This window comes from Syngnathus typhle, linkage group LG11, assembly GCF_033458585.1.
Source record: "Syngnathus typhle isolate RoL2023-S1 ecotype Sweden linkage group LG11, RoL_Styp_1.0, whole genome shotgun sequence".
Lineage (NCBI taxonomy): Eukaryota > Metazoa > Chordata > Actinopteri > Syngnathiformes > Syngnathidae > Syngnathus > Syngnathus typhle.
The window spans coordinates 13631787-13657301 of NC_083748.1; the positions used below are offsets into that span (position 1 = coordinate 13631787).

At 43.1% G+C, this 25515-nt stretch overlaps 4 protein-coding genes across 5 annotated transcripts; 1 reads left to right on the forward strand and 3 right to left on the reverse strand.

The window, feature by feature from the left end:
* Positions 1 to 357: 357 nt before the first annotated feature.
* tshba (thyroid stimulating hormone subunit beta a) lies at positions 358 to 1311 on the reverse strand. Its single transcript, XM_061290736.1, has one exon. It carries the CDS (start codon positions 1298 to 1300, stop codon positions 992 to 994), a length of 309 nt encoding a protein of 102 aa, XP_061146720.1. The 5' UTR covers positions 1301 to 1311; the 3' UTR covers positions 358 to 991.
* Positions 1312 to 3644: 2333 nt separating this feature from the next.
* slc5a8l (solute carrier family 5 member 8, like) lies at positions 3645 to 9936 on the forward strand. Its single transcript, XM_061290731.1, has 15 exons — positions 3645 to 3998; positions 4897 to 4962; positions 5136 to 5187; positions 5560 to 5627; positions 5703 to 5857; positions 6614 to 6754; positions 6845 to 6974; positions 7049 to 7137; positions 7382 to 7494; positions 8662 to 8729; positions 8805 to 8891; positions 8988 to 9181; positions 9410 to 9519; positions 9613 to 9698; positions 9799 to 9936. The coding sequence occupies exons 1-15, from the start codon at positions 3645 to 3647 to the stop codon at positions 9910 to 9912; spliced, it is 1827 nt and encodes a 608-aa protein (XP_061146715.1). The 3' UTR covers positions 9913 to 9936.
* Positions 9937 to 10630: 694 nt separating this feature from the next.
* sycp1 (synaptonemal complex protein 1) lies at positions 10631 to 18000 on the reverse strand. Of its 2 annotated transcripts, XM_061290730.1 has the most exons (36): positions 17953 to 18000; positions 17718 to 17785; positions 17495 to 17593; positions 17275 to 17347; positions 17151 to 17191; positions 16863 to 17027; positions 16724 to 16791; positions 16568 to 16641; positions 16429 to 16487; positions 16290 to 16356; positions 16148 to 16221; positions 15973 to 16081; positions 15414 to 15508; positions 15087 to 15271; positions 14937 to 15004; positions 14780 to 14841; positions 14577 to 14693; positions 14382 to 14474; positions 14193 to 14296; positions 13986 to 14103; positions 13836 to 13906; positions 13496 to 13577; positions 13352 to 13414; positions 13201 to 13260; positions 13075 to 13137; positions 12900 to 12995; positions 12715 to 12813; positions 12557 to 12649; positions 12415 to 12480; positions 12258 to 12332; positions 12042 to 12131; positions 11851 to 11904; positions 11697 to 11768; positions 11521 to 11622; positions 11348 to 11413; positions 10631 to 11270 (listed from the first exon to the last, which is right to left on the reverse strand). In XM_061290730.1, exons 3-36 carry the CDS (start codon positions 17591 to 17593, stop codon positions 11139 to 11141), a joined length of 2955 nt encoding a protein of 984 aa, XP_061146714.1. In that variant the 5' UTR covers positions 17718 to 17785; positions 17953 to 18000; the 3' UTR covers positions 10631 to 11138. The 2 variants fall into 2 exon arrangements, with proteins under 2 accessions (XP_061146714.1, XP_061146713.1); XM_061290729.1 differs by lacking the exon at positions 17953 to 18000 and having other exon boundaries at positions 17718 to 17924.
* Positions 18001 to 18315: 315 nt separating this feature from the next.
* Positions 18316 to 25302, reverse strand: slc16a1a (solute carrier family 16 member 1a). Its single transcript, XM_061291394.1, has 5 exons — positions 24933 to 25302; positions 22240 to 22504; positions 20586 to 20729; positions 19505 to 20278; positions 18316 to 19073 (listed from the first exon to the last, which is right to left on the reverse strand). The coding sequence occupies exons 2-5, from the start codon at positions 22454 to 22456 to the stop codon at positions 18850 to 18852; spliced, it is 1359 nt and encodes a 452-aa protein (XP_061147378.1). The 5' UTR covers positions 22457 to 22504; positions 24933 to 25302; the 3' UTR covers positions 18316 to 18849.
* Positions 25303 to 25515: the final 213 nt, after the last annotated feature.

Here is a 25515-nt window from a genome sequence, read left to right on the forward strand (position 1 = left end):
GGCCGTAGTTTGGACACCGCTACTTTAGAACATCTCATTTAAGGCCAACAAATTCCTGCAGGCCCTCCAAGAGCTACAGTGGCTCAGGTACTCTTGCGCAAGATTGCTGTTAGGTAAGATTGCCTTGCCTTTGTACAGACACGTTTTAACCCTTCCCTAGAATACCTTTCCCTTCTGTGTCATCGGCTTTAAAGCAAAAACATGAGGTGCGCCGGGAATAGGAAAGATCATAAAGACAAAAGGGTGGACATCACATGATGACGGGAGTGACGTCATCCATTCACATGAGCATGCGTATTGAGCCTCCTCCCACTCTTGACCGGCCGTGCTATTAATACACTCCAGCTGTCTTCCCAAAAGCTCCTGTGGGGATGAGAGGTGCTAACACAAGGGCATGTTACCAAATCAAACAACTTGGAAAAAAGTCAAGTTGGACACTCCTTGCTACTGACATCGGAGAAGGAATGCATCATTTCGTGTTGACAATGGGCCCTAGGTATACCTCCAGAGCAGCCGGTAGTTGAAGTCAACTGCAGATTGCAGACCAGAATAGCATTTGGGCATTTGTTATTTTGAATACTAGTATGAAAGCAAAAACAAGACATTTCTGAGTCCTGACACAATATAATGTTTAAGGTTAAGAATGTGTGGAGTGGTGAATAAGAGCACAGGGACTTTAAGTCAACAATCCAAATCCATCTTATGTTTTGGCGACAGTGTCCTTGAAGAAATACAGGGGCCTTCATTCCTCAACCCATAACAAGGGCTTCTTCATGTGTCAAGGTAGATCTAGTCTCTGAGGTGACATTGCAGGTATAACTAGTGACATAAAGCAAAACAGGATGTGATTAAGTCAAGCGCAGCTTAGTTGGAAAGCTATTTAGAGGCTTTAATCAAGAGCGTGGAATCTACCCACACACATTTGCATACATTCGAGATAAACCAGGTCAGTGACTCAGAGATGGCAAACAAGGCAAAGCAACAAGTGGATTCAGGAGAGCATCAAGTCGCCTAGGTATGGGTACATATGTCGCACCGGTTTGGTGCATGCGATGGCGCCCATGTCAGCCCTGTGGGCGCACTCATCCGTATCTGTCCTGCAGGCTCCGCAGTGGCAGCTGAGTGCTACCGGGTAGGTGAAGGCGGCGCTGGCCGCATCGGGACATCCGGGCAGCTGGATCGTGCGGTACTCCACCCTGTCGTAGGTGCAGCCTCTTTGGATCAGGAAGCGCGAGCCGAATAGGTCTCTGATGTTGCTGTCCTGCTCGCCGTGCACAAGCAGCACAGTGTTGGTAGACATAACGGTTTGGTATTTATCTGCTTCCTAATCATTGTGAGAAGCCATTGACATGTCTTCACAAAAGCCAATATCACTGTTAAAGGTCATTTGTTACTACCTGTGTAAATTGTTTGTGCTCTGGAGCACACGCGCTTAAATTGACATGGGCTGTCCAAATTTAAAAAAATAATGTTGAAAATGTGTTTCCAATTCACCCTGTAAAAGTGTTTTGAAGCGTTTCCCAGTGTATGCACCCAAGTATTGGGTGGCTTCAGTCACAGGGCGTAAATAACAAATAATAAATGGAGGGAAGAATTCATACCTCAGTTAAGTGTTTGTGAGATTATTGGGGTGCAAATATGGATTAAGGTAGAAACCATCCATTTTTCTGATCTACATTAGCATTGTGCGATTGTTCCTGTCTTTGCATTTGTATCCAATAAAGCACGACTGACTCTTAACGGGATGCAAGATGGTCGACGTTGTGGATGTCGAGCATGTACGATACGCACCCTGGAGTAGCAAAATCCCATGCAGATGGTGGTGTTGATGGCCAGGCAGAAGTCACACTCAGGCTTCTCCACGTACAAGGTGTAATCGCTAGCTATGCACATGGGTGCTGCCGGGATGAAAGGCAGCAAGAGGAGGCAGCAGGCCAACACGGCGGCGTTCATCTTCGGCCGAGGTCCGAGTCACGGCGACACCTAGCAGAGGATGACAATATTAAAGTGAGTGATTTGAATAAGTTTTTTTTTTTCTCGCTTTAGCTTCACCTGCTTGAGAGAAACCTGGCGATGCTGCGCCAAAGAAACCTTGGTGCACTTATATGCTGAATGCACTCTACATAATGTATGACCTCCTGTCTTGTCTTCTATTTAGCTCCAATCTATGATCAGATGGAAGCACTAAGAAAAAAAAAAGGCCATCACGCTGATGACATGAATGAATTATTTTCCACCAGATACCAGGTCAAAATGATCTCCAGCAGTTCCTGTGTGTGTTGACCACAACTGTTCCATGAGAGACCATGAGAATATCATACATTTTGATCAAATTTGTCAGAAAATGATTATTTATTTATGAGAAATAATCTACCTTTATTTAGGTAGAATATTCACGTAAATTGACACAAGACCATCAGACATTTTAGGAAAGTAAAGGTTGGTAAGCACTCCGCTACAGGCCCTGGTGCTCCTGGTTTGTGCTGCAAGGATTGGAAATAGCCTCTCAAATATTAAACCAAGTTTCAAAACTTTTTCCAATGATGTTCTAATCTGTCTCTCATTTGTGTAAACATTAAACCAGGAAAAAGTGTCCCTCACACTTTTCTGCCAATGCTCTTGTCAGTAAAACTGTATTGCCGACGGTCCGCAAAGTTGTCACACTCTTAAATGTGTTATCTGATCTCAGGAGCATTTCAAAAAACACCAAAAGGTATTATAAACTTCCTGTACTCTATAAAGTCAAAGATAATGCATATCTGGCCTTTTGTTCTTGGGGATATGCGAGGCACGTGATGATTTTAAACTTCTATTTTCATTCCGGTGGGATTCATTTGGAACAGATTAGACGTACTAACTACAAAGAGGCAATAAAAAGCCAGCAAATATTAACACGCACTAGTTGAGGTTAATGTTGAAAATTGACTGAGCCTGATAAGAGAACGGAATAACTTCCAGTTGAATGAAATCACCCAGAAAATGATGTGATTGTGTACAGCAGGAGTGTACAACACAATGTGTGAGACAGCGTGCAATTTGTTCTAGGTACACAACGTTATTACATTTCACCTGCCAAGACAAAAAAACACTTCACTATGTTTAATTTGAGTATTACAAATGACCAGTGGCTATCTTAAATAATATGTGTGGCAAATTCGTCTTATTGATGCAGCTGCCTTCTAAGATAAGTGACACTGTAAAAGTAGCAACAGGAGCTGCTCATTTATGAGAAACGTTACGACGAGGGTGTATCTCTCGTTTGACTTCAAAACAACAGCAGCCCATAAACCACGAGGTCAACGCTTTATTTGTTGCTGCTGTTTTTTTTGTTTTTTTGTTTTGTTTTTTTAATCGCACGAGATGACAGCTGACCAAAGCCCCAGGCTGTCCTTGATAGATTATTAACAAAGTGAAATAATCTTTATGGTCTTCAGGTAAACTCCCGCAGATTGCGAGGCAGAGGAGCGTCAGTGTGAATCACGGTCGGTGATTCCACGGTACGGGTGTTTGTCTTTAGCTGGGAAAAGATTTCACTCTCTCACTCTCACTTTTTTTCTGATCTCGCTGTTTGCACAAGTGGATCATTTTGAAGGATTCAATTTTCAAGAATCAAGCGCAAGGCATCGTCCGCACCTGAACTCAGCATGGTTGGCACAGGTGGTCCGGTAGCGACCTTCTCCGTGTGGGACTATGTGGTGTTTGTGGTCATGATTGTGAGCGCCGCTGGAGTCGGGCTCTTCCAGGCCTTCCGAGGACGCAAGGAGAACAGCAGTGAGGAGTTCTTTCTGGGCGGACGGCAAATGACGGCGGTACCCGTGGCCATGTCGCTCACAGCCAGCTTCATGTCCGGCGTCACCGTCATTGGCACGCCGGCCGAGGCGTACTCGTACGGAACGTCCTTCTGGCTCTTTGGCATCAGCTACGTCATCATGTCGGTCATCACCGCTGAGATTTTTGTGCCCCTCTTTTACCGGCTGGGGATCACCAGTGCCTATGAAGTAAGATGAAGATGAAGGAGTATAGTTGAAATGCAAATGATAACTGAAATAGATTTTTACAAAAGATAATAGTTGTTGCCACTTCATCTTTGAGACTTTTTAAATTATCTTTGCTTTTTTATTGTAACATCAAAAAATCCATTTTTATTTTCTAAACCTTCACATTCTAGATTGTCTGCACAATGCGCAGTTTGTGAAAACCAACTTTGAGTAACGAGTTCAATACATGCAGTGACTTTGCTCATAAATCACTCCCAATTGGTGATTAGAAAGCAGTCCGCGCTTGGCGTAAAAGTCATCTTTTTTGAGTTTGGCGTGTTGGACGCGCTATGCCCTAATCGGCATTTTCGCCTCGTCCCACAACGCATCTGAAAACTTGGCTTTTAGACTGACTAAAAGCAGGACAATTATGAGGTGCAGGCAATCGATTGCGATTTTGGTATATCCGAATGAGACGCGCACGTCATATATTTCATTCCTAAATATGACACCAACCCCTCTGAATTAATAATTGAATGGATGGCTTCTAGCATAAAGAACAACGCACTGTGTTGTGAACTGTTTGAATTGCATGTCATTAAGTCCAGAGTACATACAGAGTAGATTAGCGTGCTGTATGTTAAATGGGATGGCCAAGCGAGTGTGGCGTGGCTCTCGTTTCTATATGCTATGACAGGGATGAGCGAGGAGGACTTAAAGGGAATTTTCACTCCTTAAAATCAGAGTTGCATCACATATGCAAAGAGTATTATGGGAAATTGCGACCTTGTACAAAAAAAGGAGTCGAATGAAACTCACTTGACTCAAATTGTGTGAGCCAATCCAATAAATAATTCAACATTTATCAGGATGACTACCGTCTGAGATTTGAACTTGTACGATTCCCTTTCAATCCTAGTACCTGGAGATGCGCTTCAACCGGCTCATTCGCATACTTGGGACTTTGATGTACACCATGCAGACGGTTGGTAACTCAACACACCTTAGCGGGCATGCGCCTTTGGCCTTTCCATCATGACAAACAACACCTGGCCTGGCCTCTTGGGTTAACATCTTTCCATTTCCCATGAATACGAATGGCAAGATTGCTCTGCTCTGTTTCCGATCCAATCGACTAATGGCGGGCTCTCGTAACAGATCCTGTACACCGGTTTGGTCATCTACGCACCGGCTCTCGCTATGAATCAAAGTAAGTCACAAAAGGGTACAAATTTCAATCTCTAGTGAGTAACATTTCATCGGAGAGCATGTTATCTCACAGACTCCGACTCACTTAAAGGGACTGTTTCGACTCTTGTTCTAGCGGCAAACAGTATGAACTCTAGACAAAACAAAGCCAGATAGTGGCTGCAGCAAAATCCAGGATGTGGATGGTACGGAACTTCAATCGTTAACAAAATACCTGATGTATGTACTGTAGGTAACTGTAAAAAACAGCAAGCAGGAAGGTTTTCAGTCTTAACAACAAACTGAAATGCAGTTAAATGATCGTGAAATGAACTCAGAAAAAAATGTGCTGAGTTGCTAATGGGGAAATGTTGACATGTTTCTTTCCGATTAGTCACTGGAATGGATCTGTGGGGAGTGCTGGTGGCTACGGGGATAGTGTGCATCATCTACTGCACTTTGGTCGGTAAAACACCCTCACACGCTTCCATGTTTTTACAGCTACTCTAAATAGATCTGCGTTGGTGTCGTCTTCAGGGTGGCCTGAAAGCCGTCATTTGGACCGACGTGCTACAAATGGTGATCATGCTAGCCGGTTTTGTGGCAGTAATAGCGAGAGGGGCCGTACTTCAGGGAGGCCTGGACAAGATTTGGGAAGATGCCAGTCAAGGGGGTAGACTCCAGACATTTGAGTAAGGATGGGCGACTAGAGTATCATTCTTGTAAAAATGCGTTAGCTATTTAAGAATCCAAGAATACAGGGAGTGCTCGGTTGACTCAATTGCATTCTAAGAAATGACGAGGTTACAAATATACATGAGACCAAGAGAAATCATTTCCAAAGCTTTTCCACCAGTAATGTGGACATCAACCGGTACAATTTAATTCTAGCAGGGAAAACAAATGGAAAAATATTTTTGAGAGGGCAAGTAACCATTTTAAGGATGGCAGTAGTGCACACCCTGAATTGGTTGCCAGTCAATTGGAGGACATGCGTATCCAAACAAACTAAAAGAACTAAGAACAATTAAGTGTGCCCAATTAACCTACCATGTACGTTTTTGGAATGTGTGGGCAAACCGGAGTAACTGGAGAAAACCTACGCAAGCCAAGAGAGCAATGCAAGTAAAGACAAAAGATGTGATTCCATACACCAAACGGGCGTGTATCTTTTCAGAATTAACCACTCACAGTCAAATGTACGGTATATGGGAGTCAGTACACACCTGCCACCATTTCACGTGCCTTCAATCACTTCCACATCATATAATAAAACCGGATGTTTCAGGAGGCTTTCCCGTGACCACCTTACTTTCTATTTTTCCCACCGACTGTTTTATATTTATAGCCTAGAAGTGTTTTGGAATGGAACTTGTAAACCGAGGCCCTCCTGTATAGTAAAAATACTTTCCACCTCTAAGCTGTCCTTTATTTTGGGCCCGACTCAGCTTTGACCCTGATCCTCTGAAGCGACATACTTTCTGGAGTATCACTATAGGTGGTAGCGTGACATGGATGTCAGTCTACTCCATCAACCAATCCCAAGTGCAGCGCTACATCTCATGCAAAACACTGCGCCATGCCAAGATGTGAGCTTTCTTGCACTTTTTACCACACCATTTGGAATATTATTGGGGAGTCTTCATGACCTGACAGCTCCTCTCTCTCTTCCCACTCAGGTCCTTGTATGTGAACATGGTGGGCTTGTGCGCGACTCTCAGTCTGGCTATGTTTTCCGGCCTCGCCATGTTCTCCATTTACAAGAATTGCGACCCGTTCACCAATGGCGACGTCGGTTCCACAGACCAGGTAGTGGCAAGATTGCAACCCGGCCATCACGCAGGCTCCTATGCATTGAGAAAGATTGTCTTTCCAAAAAACAGTTGCTGCCCTACCTGGTCATGGACATCTTGGCCGCCTACCCCGGAATCCCTGGTTTGTTTGTGGCTGCTGCGTACAGTGGGACCCTGAGGTGAGGCTGAAGATACAGAAAGGCCTTCATTTAGAGTCGGGTGTGCCCAAGCACCAGGGCCACATATAGAAAAAGTGAAGGATGCAAGGGCCACTTGGAGATGATTCACTTGTAATTCATTCAAATCAATCCATCAGTTAGCAAAAAAGAAAATTGCTACTGGGATATTTTATAGGCATATGCTGCTAAACAAATAATTATCGCTAAAACGACATTCCTACATGATGCGTGTATGTTTTCTCAGCACTGTATCTTCCAGCATCAATGCCCTTGTTGCCGTCACTGTGGAAGACTTCATTCGGCCCATGTGGAAAAACCTCTCAGTGAAGCAGACGACCTGGATCAACATGGGTCTGAGTAAGTAACCTAGAAGAAAAAAAAAATCACTGAATAAATTCTCTCTTGTACGGGGTGTTTCATAAGTCTGTGCCACTTTGCGAAAAGTTAGTAACTGACAAGGGTAGCATGGTACAACTGGGTTTTGCTTGACTGGTGAAACGGTTTTTGCCTTGTCATGACTAATGTTATCGCTTTTTGCAAATGATTTACTGATAATGACATTTGATGCAAAAGAGAAGGTGTTTTGTGTCTTAGCGTTTGATAAGAATAAATGATAGGATAACTCAGGCTTTGAGAAGCATCCATCCAGAATTGCTCGATTGAATTTGGCAAGAACTAGAACACCATTTTGATGTATGCTGTGTGTAAGAGCCCACTTGTGACCATCTGAATCAAGTGTTCACTTCTTTTGCCCTGAGAATTTCGCTACAAACAATTAGCATGAACAACTATCAGTCAATACAAGTGGGTTCATCTCTTGAAATGTAAGTTCAGATAAAGTGACACACTTATGAAACACAATGTGGCAGTACAAGTTCATGAACTGGATGGTTCCGTAATAGAACTTGGATAACTTTGATGTTTTAGCAAATGGCTCAGCTCCAGAAAAAACCGGTGAGCCAAGATTGGTTGTCACCTGAGACCTGGGAATTGTGATGTGGCCACTGCCAATGTAAAAGTATATTTTTTCCTAGAACACGCGTCCTGACATGGTTGGGCGTGTCTCTATCTGGATTCTGGCAACACTAGGCAATTTTATAGACCAGGAAATAAAGACAAAAAAACTGCCATTGAAGCAGAAACCTAATCATTGTGATCATCTGACGGACATGTTTCTTTTACAACCAAGTACTTTTGTTGCTAGTTGCCTATTTCTGAAAATGTGTCCTTCTGCACTTTGTATCACTATTATGAAACAGTTGATTACAAAATGAAAATCTCCTGCTCTGACCAAACATTCAAAGTCTCCGTAAACACCCACCAAATAAAAAAGTCACTCGAGTGCTTGGAAAATGTTGGCCACAGTGAGAAGGCTCTCTTGGCTCAACCACCAGTTTTCATTCGTAACAACAACAAAAGAAAGAAAGAAAAATGCTTGATTTAAACGACAGTGTAACAAGCAGATTCATCTTGTTAAGTGCGAATGAATGTCGGACACATTTGAACTCTATTTTTCGCCATTAGGTGTGTTTTTTGGTGCTCTGTGCATTGGGATGGCAGGAGTGGCTTCACTGTTGGGAAGCGTTCTGCAGGTAAATTGGACAGGCACTCAGACACTGACAGCTTATGTTCCACAGCAAAATGTCCTGATAGCGTCGTGTTCACAGGCAGCTCTCTCCATATTTGGGATGCTGAGCGGGCCACTTCTGGGGCTGTATCTATTAGGCATGCTTTTTCGCACAGCCAACTCAATCGTGAGCAGCACTAAAACACACACCCACACGCAACTGCGACCGCACCTCATGGGAGGCAAGAAAGAATATTTCAGCACCTGCTTGTTGGTTTTGCAGGGAGGCCTCGTAGGAATGTTCCTCAGCCTCGTGTTGACACTCTGGGTGGGGATCGGGGGTCAGATCTACCCGCCGACGGCAGCCAAGACAAACCCTCTGCCGGTCACCACTGCGGGTTGCAACAGCACACTCCAGTACAACGCGACCACAGCAAGTCCCTGGACCACTTCAGTCAGCCACACAACGCAACCCAAGTGAGAACATACCAGACAACGAGCATTCCTGTCATTCAAATACAAAGAGAAGTTGAGTTACAAAGGAACTCTTAACACACTTGGATGAGACCTGACAGACACAAATCTTCAGCTTAAGACATGTGTATAATTATGAGAAACGAGGACATTTGTTGTACCAAAATTAGATTTTTATTTTGAGCCTCCAAGATGACTGGCTCTCAGTTTGTACATATGTGTGTGTATCAGTGTTAGGCCCCCTTTGGCAGACTTCTGGTATTCTCTGTCCTACGTCTACATCGCTTTCCTCGGCACATTGACAACCATCGTGATCGGCATGTTGGTGAGCGTACTCACAGGTGAGGACCACCGATCGATGGCCATATCGGCATACGCATGACACCTTGCGACACAGAAAGACAACGCAATAAGTTCCTTCATGTTGTTTGTAGGTGGGTGCAAGCAAGAAAAGCTGAACTCCCAACTATTTGTGAGGAAAAGTGACTTGGTGTGTTTCAGCTGGAGCAGTAAATCACAGGTAGAAGTTTTTTGTTTTGTTTTTTCTAAATCAGATCGCTCGAAAAGATTCTTCAAGACGAGGTTGTCTTACCTCCCCTTTCATTGCCCTTCCACGACAGGCCTCAGGAAAAAGAGACAAGGGTGCGGCAAACAGTTACTTGGAAGCAGACAAGTCAGGATTTGTACATTGTGACCCGACAAGTGGTGATTTCATTGAAGCGACCAAACTTTAAGAATGCATTAAGATTTTGTACCCCTGACATGTTTTTAACAAATACTGCAGTTTAGTTTTGCATACATTTATGTGTTGTACATCACTGAAGTCAAAGGTTAGGTTTTGCAATGTAAAAGATGGATTATAGCAGAAAGAAATGATACTGCCCAAGAATGTCTGTCTATGAAATGTATAGTAGACTCCTGCTATTTTGGTGAGAAGATGGACTTAGCCTGGGAAGTCACACCCACCGAGTCTGGAGATGGCGTTATTCACCGCGGCTAGGCTTGCCTCAAAATGAAGCGACAAATCAAATTTGTTTGTGAACAACGTCACTCTTCCAAGTTACATGGCTTAACTCAATTAAATACTGTTAACTCAACGCACACTGAGCCCCCAACAGACCCGATTGCTGGTTTGGGTCACTTACTTGTATTCTTGAAACTGCCTTAGTGGTGCCTAATACTGTACATGTAAAATGACCTGTCCTGCAATATACTGATTCACTCTTTGACTTGTGCTCAGTAAACGGATGCACAATACTGTCTTGATGACATTGCCATGTTTCATTTCTTTGATTACAGCTGTTGCTGACGCTTATCTAAATGTCACTTTCACAATTATTATGTTAAATCCATGTTTGGTTAGTCACATGTGACTGAAAAATGTTTCATCACATGTATACCTTGGCTTTTATAGGAATGGTTCATTCTTTGTTAAAAAGTTGCTTCAGTCCAAATGCTCAGCAAATAAATGTTTTATATTTAAGCTCATCTTTACTGTGAACCTCATGCATTTACATCATCAATATGACTAAATTCCACATTTTTTAAACACAATGTAGTTAACATTAACATTTCATTGACAAGACACTGTCAAACTGTGAAAATGTTACACAAATCATAGCAATAACTATTAAGGTACCAAAATACAACAACAACATGACTCTGAGGTACCAACTACTATGACTAGTAACACGTAGTCGTGCGTAGTAGTATTACACGAGCAAACTGAATAACAAACTTTTTTTTACTACGCAAAACAACAACTTTTTTTACTCGCAATTGCCGCTACAGCACTATTGTGCTATGCTTAGTACATACTATAATTACTAGAACTACAAAACCATACCTCTTCCTACAACTCTCTGACTACTGTTTTGACTATATTACCACCACCACCACCACCAAAGATATGTGCCTTTCAACATTAGAATAGAAAACTCAACTGCATCCACAGCACAGCTTATATGAAATTGTTTGCATGAGACCTCTTCTTTTTCTCACTGCTATTGACAGCCATCCAGCCAGCATCACGAATCCTCTTGACGGCCGCTAACTTTAGAGAGTTTCTTGGTGGCTTAACAGTAGTGGGGCTCTGGAGGTGGGATAAAGGCCAGATGGTTTATAAAATAATACAAATTCATTCATAAAGATGCAAATTGTTCACATTACCTTTTGGAATGGGTTGCATTTAGCGACCGGAACAGAGAAGTGGGTTTCTGGGACGTTCTTGAAAGTCTGCCAAAACCAAAAAGTCAAGTCAAGGCAAGTTTATATAGCCCTAAGTCACAGGCAAATGACATTTGCCGTGACCTACTGATGTTATTGGACACATTCCATCTCACCAAAATGTTGTTTGGCTCAGAGCCGTCAGACTGCAGCTCAATGGCTCCCTTCCCCCAAACCCCTGGCTTTGTAGCACTAGGGGGCGTTCTTATTCTGTAGGTCTGTGAAACAGTCTCAATACAGCAGCATGCGGCGAAGCCCAGCTTTCAGTTGGTCCAAATATGAAATCAATTACTTTTATTTTGTCTTCTTTGCCAGCCCGCTTTGTCCTTTTTACCGGGGAAGCAATTTCTTTGCAGCGACGTTCCTTGAGCATATATTGAGAGAGAGTTTACTTACTCTTGGTAAATGATCCCCCCCCATTCATTGCAGAGCAAAGAGGTTTCTACCTTGATCTTTGGGGTCCTTTCACCCGACATCCTCATGGATCCAAAGCCAGATTCCTAACACAAATGTTACGTTAATATACCCCAATAAAATAAAATCGAATCACTGTGATATTTAAAGAGTAAAAATGCAGAAGTAACTGACTAGTTTAGGCTTCTTTGCTTCTACAAAGTACCCAGTGGTTTCTACACACCTCGGCGAAGTCAAACACGGTCATCTTTGAAGACCTACTTCTTGGTGTTTCGACATGACTCTCTCCTTCATTTGTGTCGAAGGCCTTTGCCTAGAAGGAGTAGTTGTAGTATGAGAGGTGAGGGCTGCTCTTGTACTATTTGTCAGAGTCAGCTTTATTGTCAATTCCTTCATGCCAAGGAGGAATGTATGCGTGCGTGCGTGCGTGGGTGCATACCGTGCTGTTCTTATCTTGGGACAGCTGAGATGATTTAAACAACGACAATTCTTTCTTCTGGTCACTTAACTTCTTCTGAAAGTTATCATAACAGCAAAGAACACAAAGGTTTGTCAAGTAATGATACAAACAAACAAAAAAAAAAATAATACAACACCTTGTCAGTTGTCAACTGCTTCTTCAGTTGACTGTTTTCGGTCTTCAGCCTGGTTACGTCAAGCTCCTATTTATGACAATTGAAACAATAAATCTTCGGCTGGAACTAACTTTTTGAGATTTGTAATGCGAGTCTGCAGTACCGCTGCCGATCTGAAGCTAACTGCCATTGTCTCGCGCTTCTTCATCTCGTCCAGCGCTGCATCTTTTTCTTTGACCGTGCGCTCATATTTGCTCTAGGGTGGACAAAATGAACAGGCGGGTTGAGCAAGGGTCACCTTTGGCGACCTTTGTGTTTTACCATCAGTGCGACAGTATCTGCCGTCTTGATTTGACACTTGAGTTCCGCGTCCTCTTTGCTCTTGATGGCCTCAGCTGCTGTTGCTTGGAGCTCTTGCATCTGTGAGGAAAGCCAGTTATTCAATCACTTAAAGAGCCCAAATACTAGTTTATTATAAAAATAAAATCATTGTCAAGCTCTGCTACAATTATCGATTTATCATGAAGCTCTTTGAGCAGCTCCTGATGCTTTTCCTCAAGCTCTCTTTTCTGGTTCCGGGATTCCTCATCCAGACTGCTCATCTAATAAAAAAGGAAAATAACTTGAATTAAACACGCTTTTTTAAATGTGTTTTACTAAACAAGAGGTACACAACCAGACCTTGTTTTCAAGGTGACTATATTTCACAAGCTCTTTTGTGATTTGTGACTTGAGTTTTTTAATCTGAAATACACAAGAAGTTGAGAAGTTAAATTGTGCAATTTCAAGCTCAAGTGTCTCGCAAACCTCTTTCTGGTATTCCCCTGCTTTAAGGTGGGATCCAATTTTCTTACTGAGGTGAGAGCACTAAGACAAAAAACAACAGTCATGTTAGTTTCTAAAGTGAGACAACAAATAGCACATATTTTTACGCTGTTCCACATTTAGTTGTCATCACCTTTACTTCTGCGGCTTTGAGCTGTCTTTCTGTTTGTGTAACCCTCTTCTGCAAATGCTCACACTACACAGAGGCATGACAATGAGAGCAACATTCAAATCAGTAAAAAGAAAAGCTACTAAGCATTGAGTGGAAGTTGCTTACGCTGTCTTCCATTTTTTTCTGCAACGTTTCAATTTCTTCACACTGTCTTTGGTGTAGGCTCTGAATAGTACATATTTCCACTCTATAAAATACACACACAACAACTAAATAACTCAAGAGATGCAGAGCCTCTAAATTCTAACACAAAATCCAGAAATTGTCCAACATTATTGGGGAAAATATTCTTTGAAAGATGCACGGCATACTGTCATTTTACAGCCTATCACTTTTATCGAATAGGCTATGCCTATTATTTTGTATGCCTTTTATTTGAATTACATTGACTAATAGTATATTTCAGTTGTACGATGCCTGGTGCATCTATAAAACAGAAACTCACCTTAAACGTTGGTTTTCCTCTTCCAGCTTCTGAATTTCCTTTGAGAGCTTCGCTGCCTTCTTCTCGCTCACCTGCCCATCAAATTCACTTATGATTATTTGACAAGTTTACATATAGTTGAGTGACTTAAACAATGGGAAATAGCCAAACCTTCATGTCTGCCTCAATGGCTTTCACATTAGAGGACTTGCTTTCAAATTTCTGCTCAACAGCCTTTTTTTCCAAATGAACCTCATTGAAGTCGGACAGCAGCTCTTCGTACTTGGCTCTGGAAAGCGGCACAGCACAGCACGGCTCATGCGCAATGCGACGGTGTGATACCATAGGAGGGAGGCCCTTTACTATGGAGCAACTCACTGATGCTCTGCGAGTTCTTTCTTGAGTTGCACTATCTCAAAACTGTACGTCTCTGTTTTCTTCACTTCGTTGAAGAACTTTTCCTCTAGCTCCTGAACCTTTCTCTGTGGAACAGCGTAAAAAACACATCAGTGAGGAGAGCAATCGTGTTTGCTTTCTTACGATTTCCACAGGTGATGATGTAAAAACCTCGGTGAGGCTGTGCTCTTCCATGAAAACTTGTGACTTTTCACAAACTTTCTTGAGGTTTTCGTTTTCTGCGCGGATTGTCCCTGCCTCATCCTGGTACATATGTACATGTATAAAAAAACAAATGTCTGGTCATTGCGGGGTTCCGAAAAGACTATACGTGTCCATTCCGAAATGACTGTGTGTGTGCATCACCATGACGAGCTTGACTTCTATAGTTTTGGCCGAAAGCTCAGCTTGGAGATCGTTCACTCTGATCTCAAGTACATCAGCTTTTCCCTTCACAATCTCCAGTGAGTTCACATTTGTTTCCTGTGAAGACAAACATAGAGCTTATTGTTTTAAATGACAGTAACAAATGAAATATAGTAAGGTGGTGTAAAACATGACAGTCTCACCAATTCACTCTGGAGGACGGTGATTTGCTCATCTATTCTTGCCCTTTGTTCGACCATTTCTTCTGTTAGAGTAAAAAAGTTGCTGTGACTGCATTTTTTTTTTTTTTAAATATAAATTGAGCACTGGATTGATAAGATTCCTTTCATTAAGACTCACCTAAAGCTTGGTTACTCCTTTCAAGTTCTTTGTTTTTAGCCATTAGTTTTTCCTCGCAATCCTTTGACCTGAAAGAGTCATTCCAAGACCATGATGACCAGAGGAATCGCCATTGCCGGTTCCTACCTGTGAATTCTCAAGAGTGTGTACCTTTGTTCCTCAACGGCTAATGAATTCTGCAGCTCCACAAGGGTTCTCTGAACTTGCTCGAGCTTCTCGGCTTGTTCATTTTTAACCCGATGAACCTCCTGCAAGCTTAAATCTTTGCTTTGGAGGATCTGTGCATGTTCTTCTTTGCTCCTTCTCAGCATGGCACCCATGACTTCCCGGGTAGTCTTTGAGAGAGGAAACGCGTTTCAGCTAAAGCAGACAACCCACAGCGGGGTCCCGTTTGAAGGGCACTTGGAGACTTTTATGATGTCGAGTATGCACATCAAGCAGACACGGACGGACAGACAGAGCAGCAACAGAAATCACCTCGCTTTCTCGATAGCGCTGCTCTGCCGAGTTCAATTTTTCGAGAAGGGAGTCTTGTGCCATTTTTGAGCTTCTAAGATCTTTACATTGTTGAGCTGTAAAAGTACAAAACATGTTGAGTATTACACAAAAATGGAACATCTTGAAGGGGTCATATGCACAATTAAAAATGATTTTCCACTTTTTTCCCCTCAATCTAAACCCGAGCGGTGTTTTGTTTCTAGACTTCTGTGCTCACCGCGGCTTGTCCATAATTAACACCTTGTTCAAACATAAGAGTGTCCATATGCACGCGGCACCAGGACTGTGGGCGTAATCCGCTCATACGTATTTTCTAGTCCCAGTAAGGATTCTAGCTGTGCTGTACTCCTCTCAATAAATCAGGCCTTAATTATTAATTATGTCATTTCACACTTGGTGGGTGGGCAGGCAGGCACCTAGACACCCAAATATTTGAAACAAGCCATTAAAGTCAATACTCCATAATAAGTCTCATTTGATGGGAACATAATTAACTGGATGATGATAAATGTTAGGTGTTTCATTTTGTGACACTTACTTTTGGCCTCTTCAAGTTGTCTGCACTGATTTTGAGTGTCATGGAGTTCATGCTGGACTTTCTCGAGTTCACTTTCTTTATCCTGAAGTTTGGCTATAAGCGTTGCCACCTGTGGAACCAGCAAGTCTTTTAGCAGTGTGTGTTAGAAAGGCAGATTCATCTTCTACTTACTGACCTCTTTCTCTTTTAGGGTGCATTCTTGATGATACGTTTCTTTTAGCGCTTCAATTTTTTGCAAATTCTCTTTGACTGCAAACACAAACGGTATTTTTTAGGAAATCAAAATGCAGGAAAAGTAAAAATGTAAAAGAGCAAACCAGATTGCATCTTTTCCTGCTCAGCTTCGGCTTGACCACGAAGGAGTTCAAATGCTGCAATCACTTTCTGGGGACATGAATTATGAATTGACTGAGTGCACATTACACACTTTAGGCCTCTGTATTATAAATATTTGACCTGAACACGTTCACTGTTTTCCGTCATAAGGCGATGTGTTTCTTCTCGCTCTGATTCGACTACAAAATGCAGAAATATGTGTCAGTTTTCAACACATCGATGAGGCTGCAAGATGTGCAACAAAGCTAGACACACTCACACAATTGCATTTTGTCTGCTGACCGCTCCAAAGTTTCTTTCAGCAAATTACACAAGTCGCGGGTTGCATTGTGTCTGAATCAAAGCATTGATTATTCAGGCCCAATACTGTACATGGAAATTGCTGTGCAAACAAAAAATAAATAAACAAACATACTTGTTCCGCCAATCCTCATTTTCACTCATCTGCTCCTCAAGCTTGGTGCTGAGACTTTCATTTTGAAACTGTTCAGCACAAATACACAGTGTGAAGTCAAAGTAATACAAGCAGAGTATTTGTCTTGAAAGGCACACACCTGCAATTCGTGAATGGCATTGCGCTGAGTCTCGATTGTTCGTTTGTTCTCCTGAAGTTTCCTCTCGCTTTGTGCAGCGTCAGAGTCCACTTTGACTTTCCAGAATTTGATTTTCTCCACTTCATCAAACATTTTAGAACAAAGCTGTCCAGGAGAACAGTTGCTCTGTGGAACATTGAAAATGGCAGGAAGCTATTTGTATTATTTACCCAGCAAGGATTTTGGTGCCCCTAAATGAAGTTTTTATATGTATTCATTTAAAGTCAAATATAAAGTTAATAATGTTACCTCTTCTTTTTCTGCTGGGGCCACTGTCATCTTCAAGCAATCTTTCAAGGACAAAAAATAGCACATAACGTTGAAGCTGGGCGAAGCGCTACTTTTAGTTGTGTCTTTTCTCGGTAGACATTACCTGGTGTGGTTGGTTGAGTTGCGGCGACAGCGCTTTTATTGTTTTGGTCTTTAACAAAATATTTAATGGGACCCTAAAAAAAGCATATTTAGACAAACCAAGCTGTACAAAGTATTTGGTTGTCTCCAAATGAGTCTAAGTAAAATAGCAGAAAAATTAGCACTAGTAATGTTGGGAGACAGGGGGAAAAAATATTAAACTCATTTGATTTTGCACTTACGAGCTCAGCTCTGTTGTTGTCGACAATTTCTTGGGGTTTAACGGCAGACACCCGTGGTGGCACCAATAGTCTGAAGTTGAAACGTCCGTCTTTCTCCATCTAAGGATCAAGTACAACTTGACTGAATGACCGCATCAAACTTGTCACGTACAATATATATGTATGCAAAACGAAATCACTGAAAACGCTCATTTTTTCTCATGTTTTATGAGTGCTCGCTCACCTTTGGCTTCGACAAATGCACCGACAGTCGAGTTGTTACGGGGCTCGCCGTTGTCAAAGTAACTGACGCTGATGGCGACGATAGATTAGTTGTTCAAATGAGAAAATGAAAGAGGGAGAGAACGTTAAAGGTTTAGCTCCAGGTGAAACTTTGCCGCATGTTCGCTCAGATAACTGTCCAAAATAAAACAATAAGGAAAAGTATCTAGCGAATGCCAGTTAAACTCGTTTCTTACCTGCAAACTTGGAGTACTACCTGGTCAACGGAATCACCTGTGTGCGAATCATTTACAAAATGGCGACGTCGCAATAACGTCTCATTTAAAAAATAAATAACAAATAAATTAAAATCAATTAAAGACTCGCATAACACTATTCGTTTAACGTATAAAGGAGTTAATTCAAAACTGTATAAAAAATAATAAGTCATTCGTTAAAATAAGCTATTCATAAAAATAAGTAATTTGTCAACCAATGAATGTAATTAAACGGCATACAGTGGTATTCAATTGTATCCTATATTGTATATACTATATATAATAATAATTATGATTTCAGACAAACGATGAGAGAAAACATTGTAGTGTTTTTCTATTTATTTGTGTGAAGCAAAAATAAACAATGAGCAAAGCTCCCCTGTAGTTGTGAGTAGTGAATGCAAACCTGACTTGAGAAAACACTGTACAAGATGTTCAGTGTGCTCATGGTCTCCATGGGCTCATTTCATAACATTTTCCATAAAGAATAACAATGTTAAAGCAACATCGTGTCCTAAACGTAGTGATATAAGTACTATCCACTACATTTATTCATTTCTTGAATTTCAGACAAGAAAAGAGCATACTGTGTCGTATAATGCTGGGAGTTACACGTGTTGAACATATTCATAAAGTGAATTCAAGTGGTCACTGCACCCAGACACAATAACAGCCCCTGTTGGAAAAATGATAAAAAGTATATATACCAATATGTAGAAATATTTTCCAGTTAAGTGCATGTGACAGTACAATATATGTTTTTTTAGTGGTCATAATAAAGTGTACGCTAAGCAGAGATGTGTCCTGAATAAGGCAGATGTTTTCAGATGTATCTCTATGGCTTGCAAGAAACAAATGGACTTCAAATGAAACAACTTAGACACTGTCTGTGTTCCTGGCCTCTACCACCTTGGCTGCATTGTCCCTGCAGGATTTATGATCTCCCACTCTGGCCATGCGCTCCTCCTCTTTCTTCTCTTTCCTCAGCAGCCGATAGTTGAGACCCATGCCCATGAAAAGGAAGAAACTAGAGACGATGAGGAGGATTCCGCAACCCTGGTACGTGTACTTGTAGTCGTGATAGATGTCCTTGAACTTCCCTGGGAAGAATAAAACAATCATGTTGTGATTTAAGTACAGCCGTCCGTCCACGGCGCAGGACAGAGTGAAACCTCCAAAGCTGAACACTGTCCCGAGTCAGAACAGTTTCGAGTTCAGTACTATCAAACGTGTGACGATAACCATAGAAATACGATAAATTCATCTTACTGGAACATAGAACGGATTGTGGCTGTTCGGCACAGCATTTATTATCAGTTACATTGCAAAATATAACTTTATACGATAGACTATACTAAAATTTAGGTTAATTATTGAGACCGGGCCAGTCTGTGGATAAGAAAGATCAACACCTTCTATATTGTAATAGATGCCCATTGAAATGCACTGGAAAACAACAAGGAATTGCGATGATGCAGACAGTATTGGTCTCTGGAAGTTCCACTCGAATGTTTGCAATGGATTGGGTTACCTAGCAAAGGCGGCCCCAGCAACACGGGGCCGCATTCGATGATAGTGACCAGGCCAACGGCACTGGAGAAACGTTGCGCCCCCACCAGGTCCATCAGGGTCTCGAACAATACGGAGCTGAGCCAACCGAAAGCAAAGCCAAAGAACATGGAGTAAATCACAAAGCTTTTGTAGTCGACCGACATGGGGGCGAAGACGTGACACACGCCGTTGTACAGCACAGAGGCGGCAAAAAAGTATTGGATCCTGGGCCGAACCCATTTGGTGTTGGCCACCAGGCCCATGGAGGGCCGGGCGACCATGTCGACAAACGCCAGCACAGACAGCAGGAAAGCGGCTTTTTCTTTCGGGATGTCCTTGCTCTTGGCAAAATTGCTCAGGAACACCAACGGAGCGAACAGGCCAAAGAACATGACGATATTGCCTGAAATGTAAAGCAAGAAGCCACGGTGCTTGAACAAGGACAGGTCGAGGAAGCTGTTCATGATTTGGGAGCAGGTCCTCCGCTCCGTCGTCTTGGCCACAGGTTTGGGCTTGGGTCCGATGGGTCGCATGAGGGAACCGGCAACGCAGCAGTTTAACAGCAGGCCGCCCAGGATGAGGAAGCTTCCTCTCCAGCCAAAGCGGTCATAGAACCATGTGTTGAGAGGCGCTAGCGTGGAAAGGAAGACTGGACTACCGGCCATGGCGATGCCGTTGGCAATGGGCCGCCTCTTGTAGAAGTATTTCCCGATCATAGTGAGGGCGGGGTTTAGGTTGAAGGACAATCCCAATCCTAAAACACAAAGATTATTACTTCAGAAGCACATCTTGGACAAGAATGACTTTTTAATGTTGGCTCTCCGGAGGGCTACGAAATGTCAACTCTAACTACCAAAGTCAATCTGCTGCAGGCAGCAAGACAATAAATGTTCTTGACCATTGTCAATTTCTCACATTCATGTTATTTAGACATTTTTAAATAGCGACAATTGTAACCGCATAATAGATCCTATTCAGCAGTTGAACAACCTGTTGTAGTTTCAGAACACTAGATGGCAGGAGTGTGCATCAACTAGAAGGTGTCAAGTCTTGTCCTTTACCTCCCACTACACCAATGCAGAAATATAGTGCTTGGACGGAATTGCAGAAAGAAGCAGCTACAAGGCCCAATCCGGAAAGACATCCTCCCAGCATCATAACAGGACGACTTCCGTATTTATTCACCAGGATGCTGCTGATAGGACCTGAGAATAAATAAATAAATAAATAAATACACACGCACGCACACATGCACACGCACACACATGCACACGCACACGCTGTATTTGTTGGGTTGGATGTGAGCGCAGTTCCTTTTGTAGCCACAAGAGGGCGACAGCGCCACATCTGAGTCACAGCAAACTCCCAACAACTTGTGCATCATTTTTGTCAGTGGTGCACTGCAGTAGATGTGTTTTCATTCCATTAATAATAGGATCTGTCCGAAAAAACGTGAGAGCTGTAATGAAATAATCATTTATTCGCCTTGGAGATGCATACACATTGACAGATGTGATTTGTTTGCGGAATCTCCTTTAATTGACTTGAAATGCATTGTGTATCATTGTGTGAAAGTGTGGGATGCAGGTCGTGGCCACTGTGTGTACCTCTACAATATCAGCAAATCTTTACCGCAAGGCTCTGTGAACCAGGTCCTGATATAACTCAGACACAAGGCTTTGGTTCTGCAGTGGTCGGAAACCTACGGCCCGCGGCACAAAATGAGCCCCGTGATAATGTTTCATTTGCCTTCTATGTATTTCCGATGCGGGTTTTATCAGTGTGTCTATGACGACCCACCCACGAGGAAAATGGCCTTCGTGCCAAATCCCCACACTGCCCAGTCCATCTAAATAGAAACTGACACTTTTTGTTTAGCGCTTGTCCAAACTCATTTGCTCGCGCCACGCGAGACAAAGGCTCTTTAAATTGTAATGCAGGCCGTCTCCGAGCTATCAATGAGTTCTTTCCTGGCGGCCCGCAGGGAGAGCCGCCCGGGATAAAAAGGTTGAAGACGAACCGGTGCGGAATATTATGAAGGTAATGGCTCAAAAATGGAGGTGGTACGCATCAGTCGCTTAATGAACCGGTCCCGCTGACGTGCAGTGAATGCTTAGCGCACATCAGCGTGGCAGTGCCTGGCGCAAACTTTCAATTTCCAATGTGCCACTTGCTGTCAGCTGTGGCAAACATTTGCATTCATTGACGGTGTCACCCGGCCTCTCGGTGGAATGTGTCGGCGCTCTACCGTAAGCCGCTTTGATTCGGTGATGTTCGACATCCTGCTTGCTGATGTGATGAGGAATGAGGGATTAAGATGGACGTGTAGTTTGACTTGAGTTTGCCCTAATATGACCTATTGTTGACTTTAATGGCAAAAGTATCTCTTGCATAATCCAGATATGCATTCACATTATTCCTTTTCAATTTCACTTCAAACATAAAGATCAAATCGTGTACATTTATTTTAGAATCATTTAACCACCTGAAACACATAATAGTAAGTAGAGCACCGCGTGGGATATGCCAAAGTCAATTATTTTAAAAAACTGATGATGACACGGACCTATTATTGTTCTGATACCTATGCGAATGTTTCGCCACTTTCAATTTCATTCTTCGGCTTGACCGATTCACATGAGGACACTTTTGGAAGCGAATTGTCACTTTGAATCATTTTTATCGCTAAAATCTCATATGTGAGTATGTAGTTACCTCCTCCGTACGTGACCGCTAACATGATGGAGGAGATCCAGGAGACCTGGCTGCTGGTCACGTCGAAGATTGCTTCAATTTCCTTGAAGAAGACCGTGATGGACTTGGGGAAGGCGTAAGAGAAGCCAATAGAGATGAAGGCCCCAATCACCACCATCCATCCCCAGCCGCCCTCCGGGGGGGTGTAGCCGACTGGACCGCCGACGGCCGGTGCCATTTTCACTAGCTCGCGTTGCTTTCCGTTTCTCTATATGAGGTGCAAAGCCTATGCAGAAGAAAAAAACACATCTGTAGAAAATCTATTAATATTGCTTAACCTTTCAGGAGAATAGGATATTTGGTCACCGTGTTTTAACTGTTATCATTTCTGCCACTTGTATTGATCAGTCAGCTACGTTTCCATGACGTGAATGCTCATTTTTCAATTTAAAAAGTCCCAAGGTGTCATGTTTGTGATATGCATTTATTAAAATACCCTTAAGAACAAGAATTTTAACCCTGAATCTTTTTCTAGCCTTGCTGAGATTAGCCTGGTAGAGGGGGGGGGGCAAACCATTGATTTTATTGTCCTTAGGGGGAAGCGGCAGTTCATCACCAAGCTGGCAAATGAAACATGCCCATTAGTATTGTGGATCTGTAAATATCATTTGTCAGTATTGCACCTGACAAGTTACCATCCAGAATGACCCAGCCAAATCCGGTGAGTTTGAAATCAACACGTGCACGTAGCCCTCACCAAAGTGCACGTTGGAAACATTGTGCTAACTGGACAGACAGCAGGGTGCAAGATTGAGGATGCTATTTAGAAGCTAGTTTGACTCGGCATGCGCTCCCATCCGCCCATCTCCAGCGGTGTCGCTTAAGTCGTGATGAATAAGAGTCCATGTGCAGAGTCAAACAACTTAGCGTGTTGTTTACACTGGGGAGGCCGCTCGGCGAGAGCATCGATCAGAGGAGGAACGGCGCAAGTTCACGATGCTGTGTAGCCTCCAGCTCTGTGAAGTGCTCTCTTTCCTTTTCTACTTGATTTGCTTGACGAATACCCTTATAGAAGAGCGCTCTTATAAACGGTCACGGGTCGGCCACTTCGGAGCAGCGAGGAGTAAATATTTAATGCCTTAAAGAACTTTTGTTATTGAGCTGGGATTTTGCCTGCTGCTATGCAGCTGTAAATGTGCATTGGAACAAGTGGAGGAGAAACTGTCATGTGTTCTTATTTACAGCATTCATACACACTTTAGATGCCACCTGGTATACATAAATAGTTATCACCTCCTCCTTTTTGGACCAATAGATGAAGCACCATCACTTTTTCCTGCGTTGTTTTTATCTTCTATCTCATCTCCAATATCGTTGTACGGTATCATGACTTTTCTACAATGTGTAGTTGAATTCACCGATGTGCTTATTTTGCTCAGCACAGAACGTGTCGTGCATTCCGGACAGATCGTGACCTATGTCCGAGTTTCCCATCCTTTATTAAGGTGTCAGCTATTTTTCACTCCAACGAATGCACTGATTAATTGACCCTTTTGACCTTTTGTGGCTGAGCATTTCATTGCATTGCTTGTCACCCTGTGTTGCTCGACGCAGGCACATTTTCGGGGAGTAAGTAAATAATGATCAGACCAATTCAGTGGAATCGGATCTCTCGCAGTGCACTGGTTGGGAATCACTGAGCCGTGCAGCTGAAACATGTTCTGGATTCCCGTTCACGCCCGGCACCTATCCCACTTTGCAAATCAAAGGTCGGCCTGAAGTCGGGGAAAGCCACTTCGGAGATATTTGTCGTCTCGAAATAGTCGCCACACGTCCACTGTGCAGGCTGACCAAATAAGACAATGTGGAAAGGGCTTGGGGGGTCCGTACTGGTGTTTAAATGCTAAAAAATTCAGCAGCCGACCGGAAGTGATAAATGGACAACATAGTAAACACAGACAAGGCTCCAGATAAAGCGACAAAAGCACTGAGATGAAGAACCGACTGCCAAACCTGGAGACAACAACGTGTTAACAAAAATTCAAGTCAATAAATAGAATACTACTACTACTATGTGCAGAGATGTTAATGTCCCTGAAACTTTAAGGATCTAATGGAGCAGTGGGTGGCTTTTGTGCCTCTTACAAACAACTAGCAGCACAGAGCAGCTGGTGGGGGGCTCTGCAGAGACTCAGTGGGAGTCCACATTACTGCCAAATATCTACACGACTTGCGACTTGCTTTCCAGACACTGCCAGCTTAATTGAAGTTTAATGTTGGGATAGATAAGAGCTGTTGGACTGGGCCAACATTAAAAGTAGTCTTGAAACAACATCTCAGCAGCAATTCCTCCATAGAGGCTGATCTTTTTCATTTCTCATTTATGGTTAGCTTGGTACAGCCACAAAGTTGGTAAGAATTCCCAGTGAGGCCGCTGGAAAATCATTAGATGAGCTTAGCGTTGCTTCCGGCAATTTCATTCATTCTTCCCGCAGCCGACCGACCGAGCCAGCTTTAGGTCTCCGGCGACTCGTGACTGCTAATCGGGTGCTTTTGTCTCATTGAAAATAGATGAGTATTAATATTTGCATAGGAAAATGACATCTTCACATATCACTTGTACGTGCCAACGCAAGGCTGACAAAGACGCCCGATATAGTCGGCCGCCAATGCTATGGGGAATTTTGAGAGCGTAGCCCTCTTTGGCATCTTACCTCGGCTGGCAGGCGCTCTCAAACGGGACCGGATAAGCTCAGGGGGACACGTCAACGCTGATCATGGAGGAGGCTCTTTGACGACGTGAGGAAAAAGAAGATGTTTCGCAGATGCTCCAGTCACTTTTCATCCGGTCTGACAACAATAAAGCTCATCGGCGGAGCAAATGGCATCCGTTTGGTTTCTTCCTTGGGTAACTTCAAAGTTTGAAGTCCAGTCTGGTGCAAGGGAGTAAGGTGGGGGGTCAGCTCTTATTAGCGGAGGGAGGCTTAGCGGCACGGCCTTACAATGCTTTCCCCACCCCTCCGTCATGTGCCGGAGCCGCACTCATTTACCAGCGGGCCGGCGTTTGACCTCTGAGGATATCCAATCGTGTCTGCACTCTAAGAGATAAGATGCTTTCTGTCACACCGACTTCCCCTATTGGCTGATTTATCCGGCCCTGAATATCAGAAGTTGCGAGCGGCACAACAACAGATATTGTTAATCGCCGTCCTTTTTTTACACTTCATAGGTCCGACCGACGTGGCGGGACGTTTCCTTCCCAGCGGGTTTGTACCAAGACTCAGCAATGGCAATTCT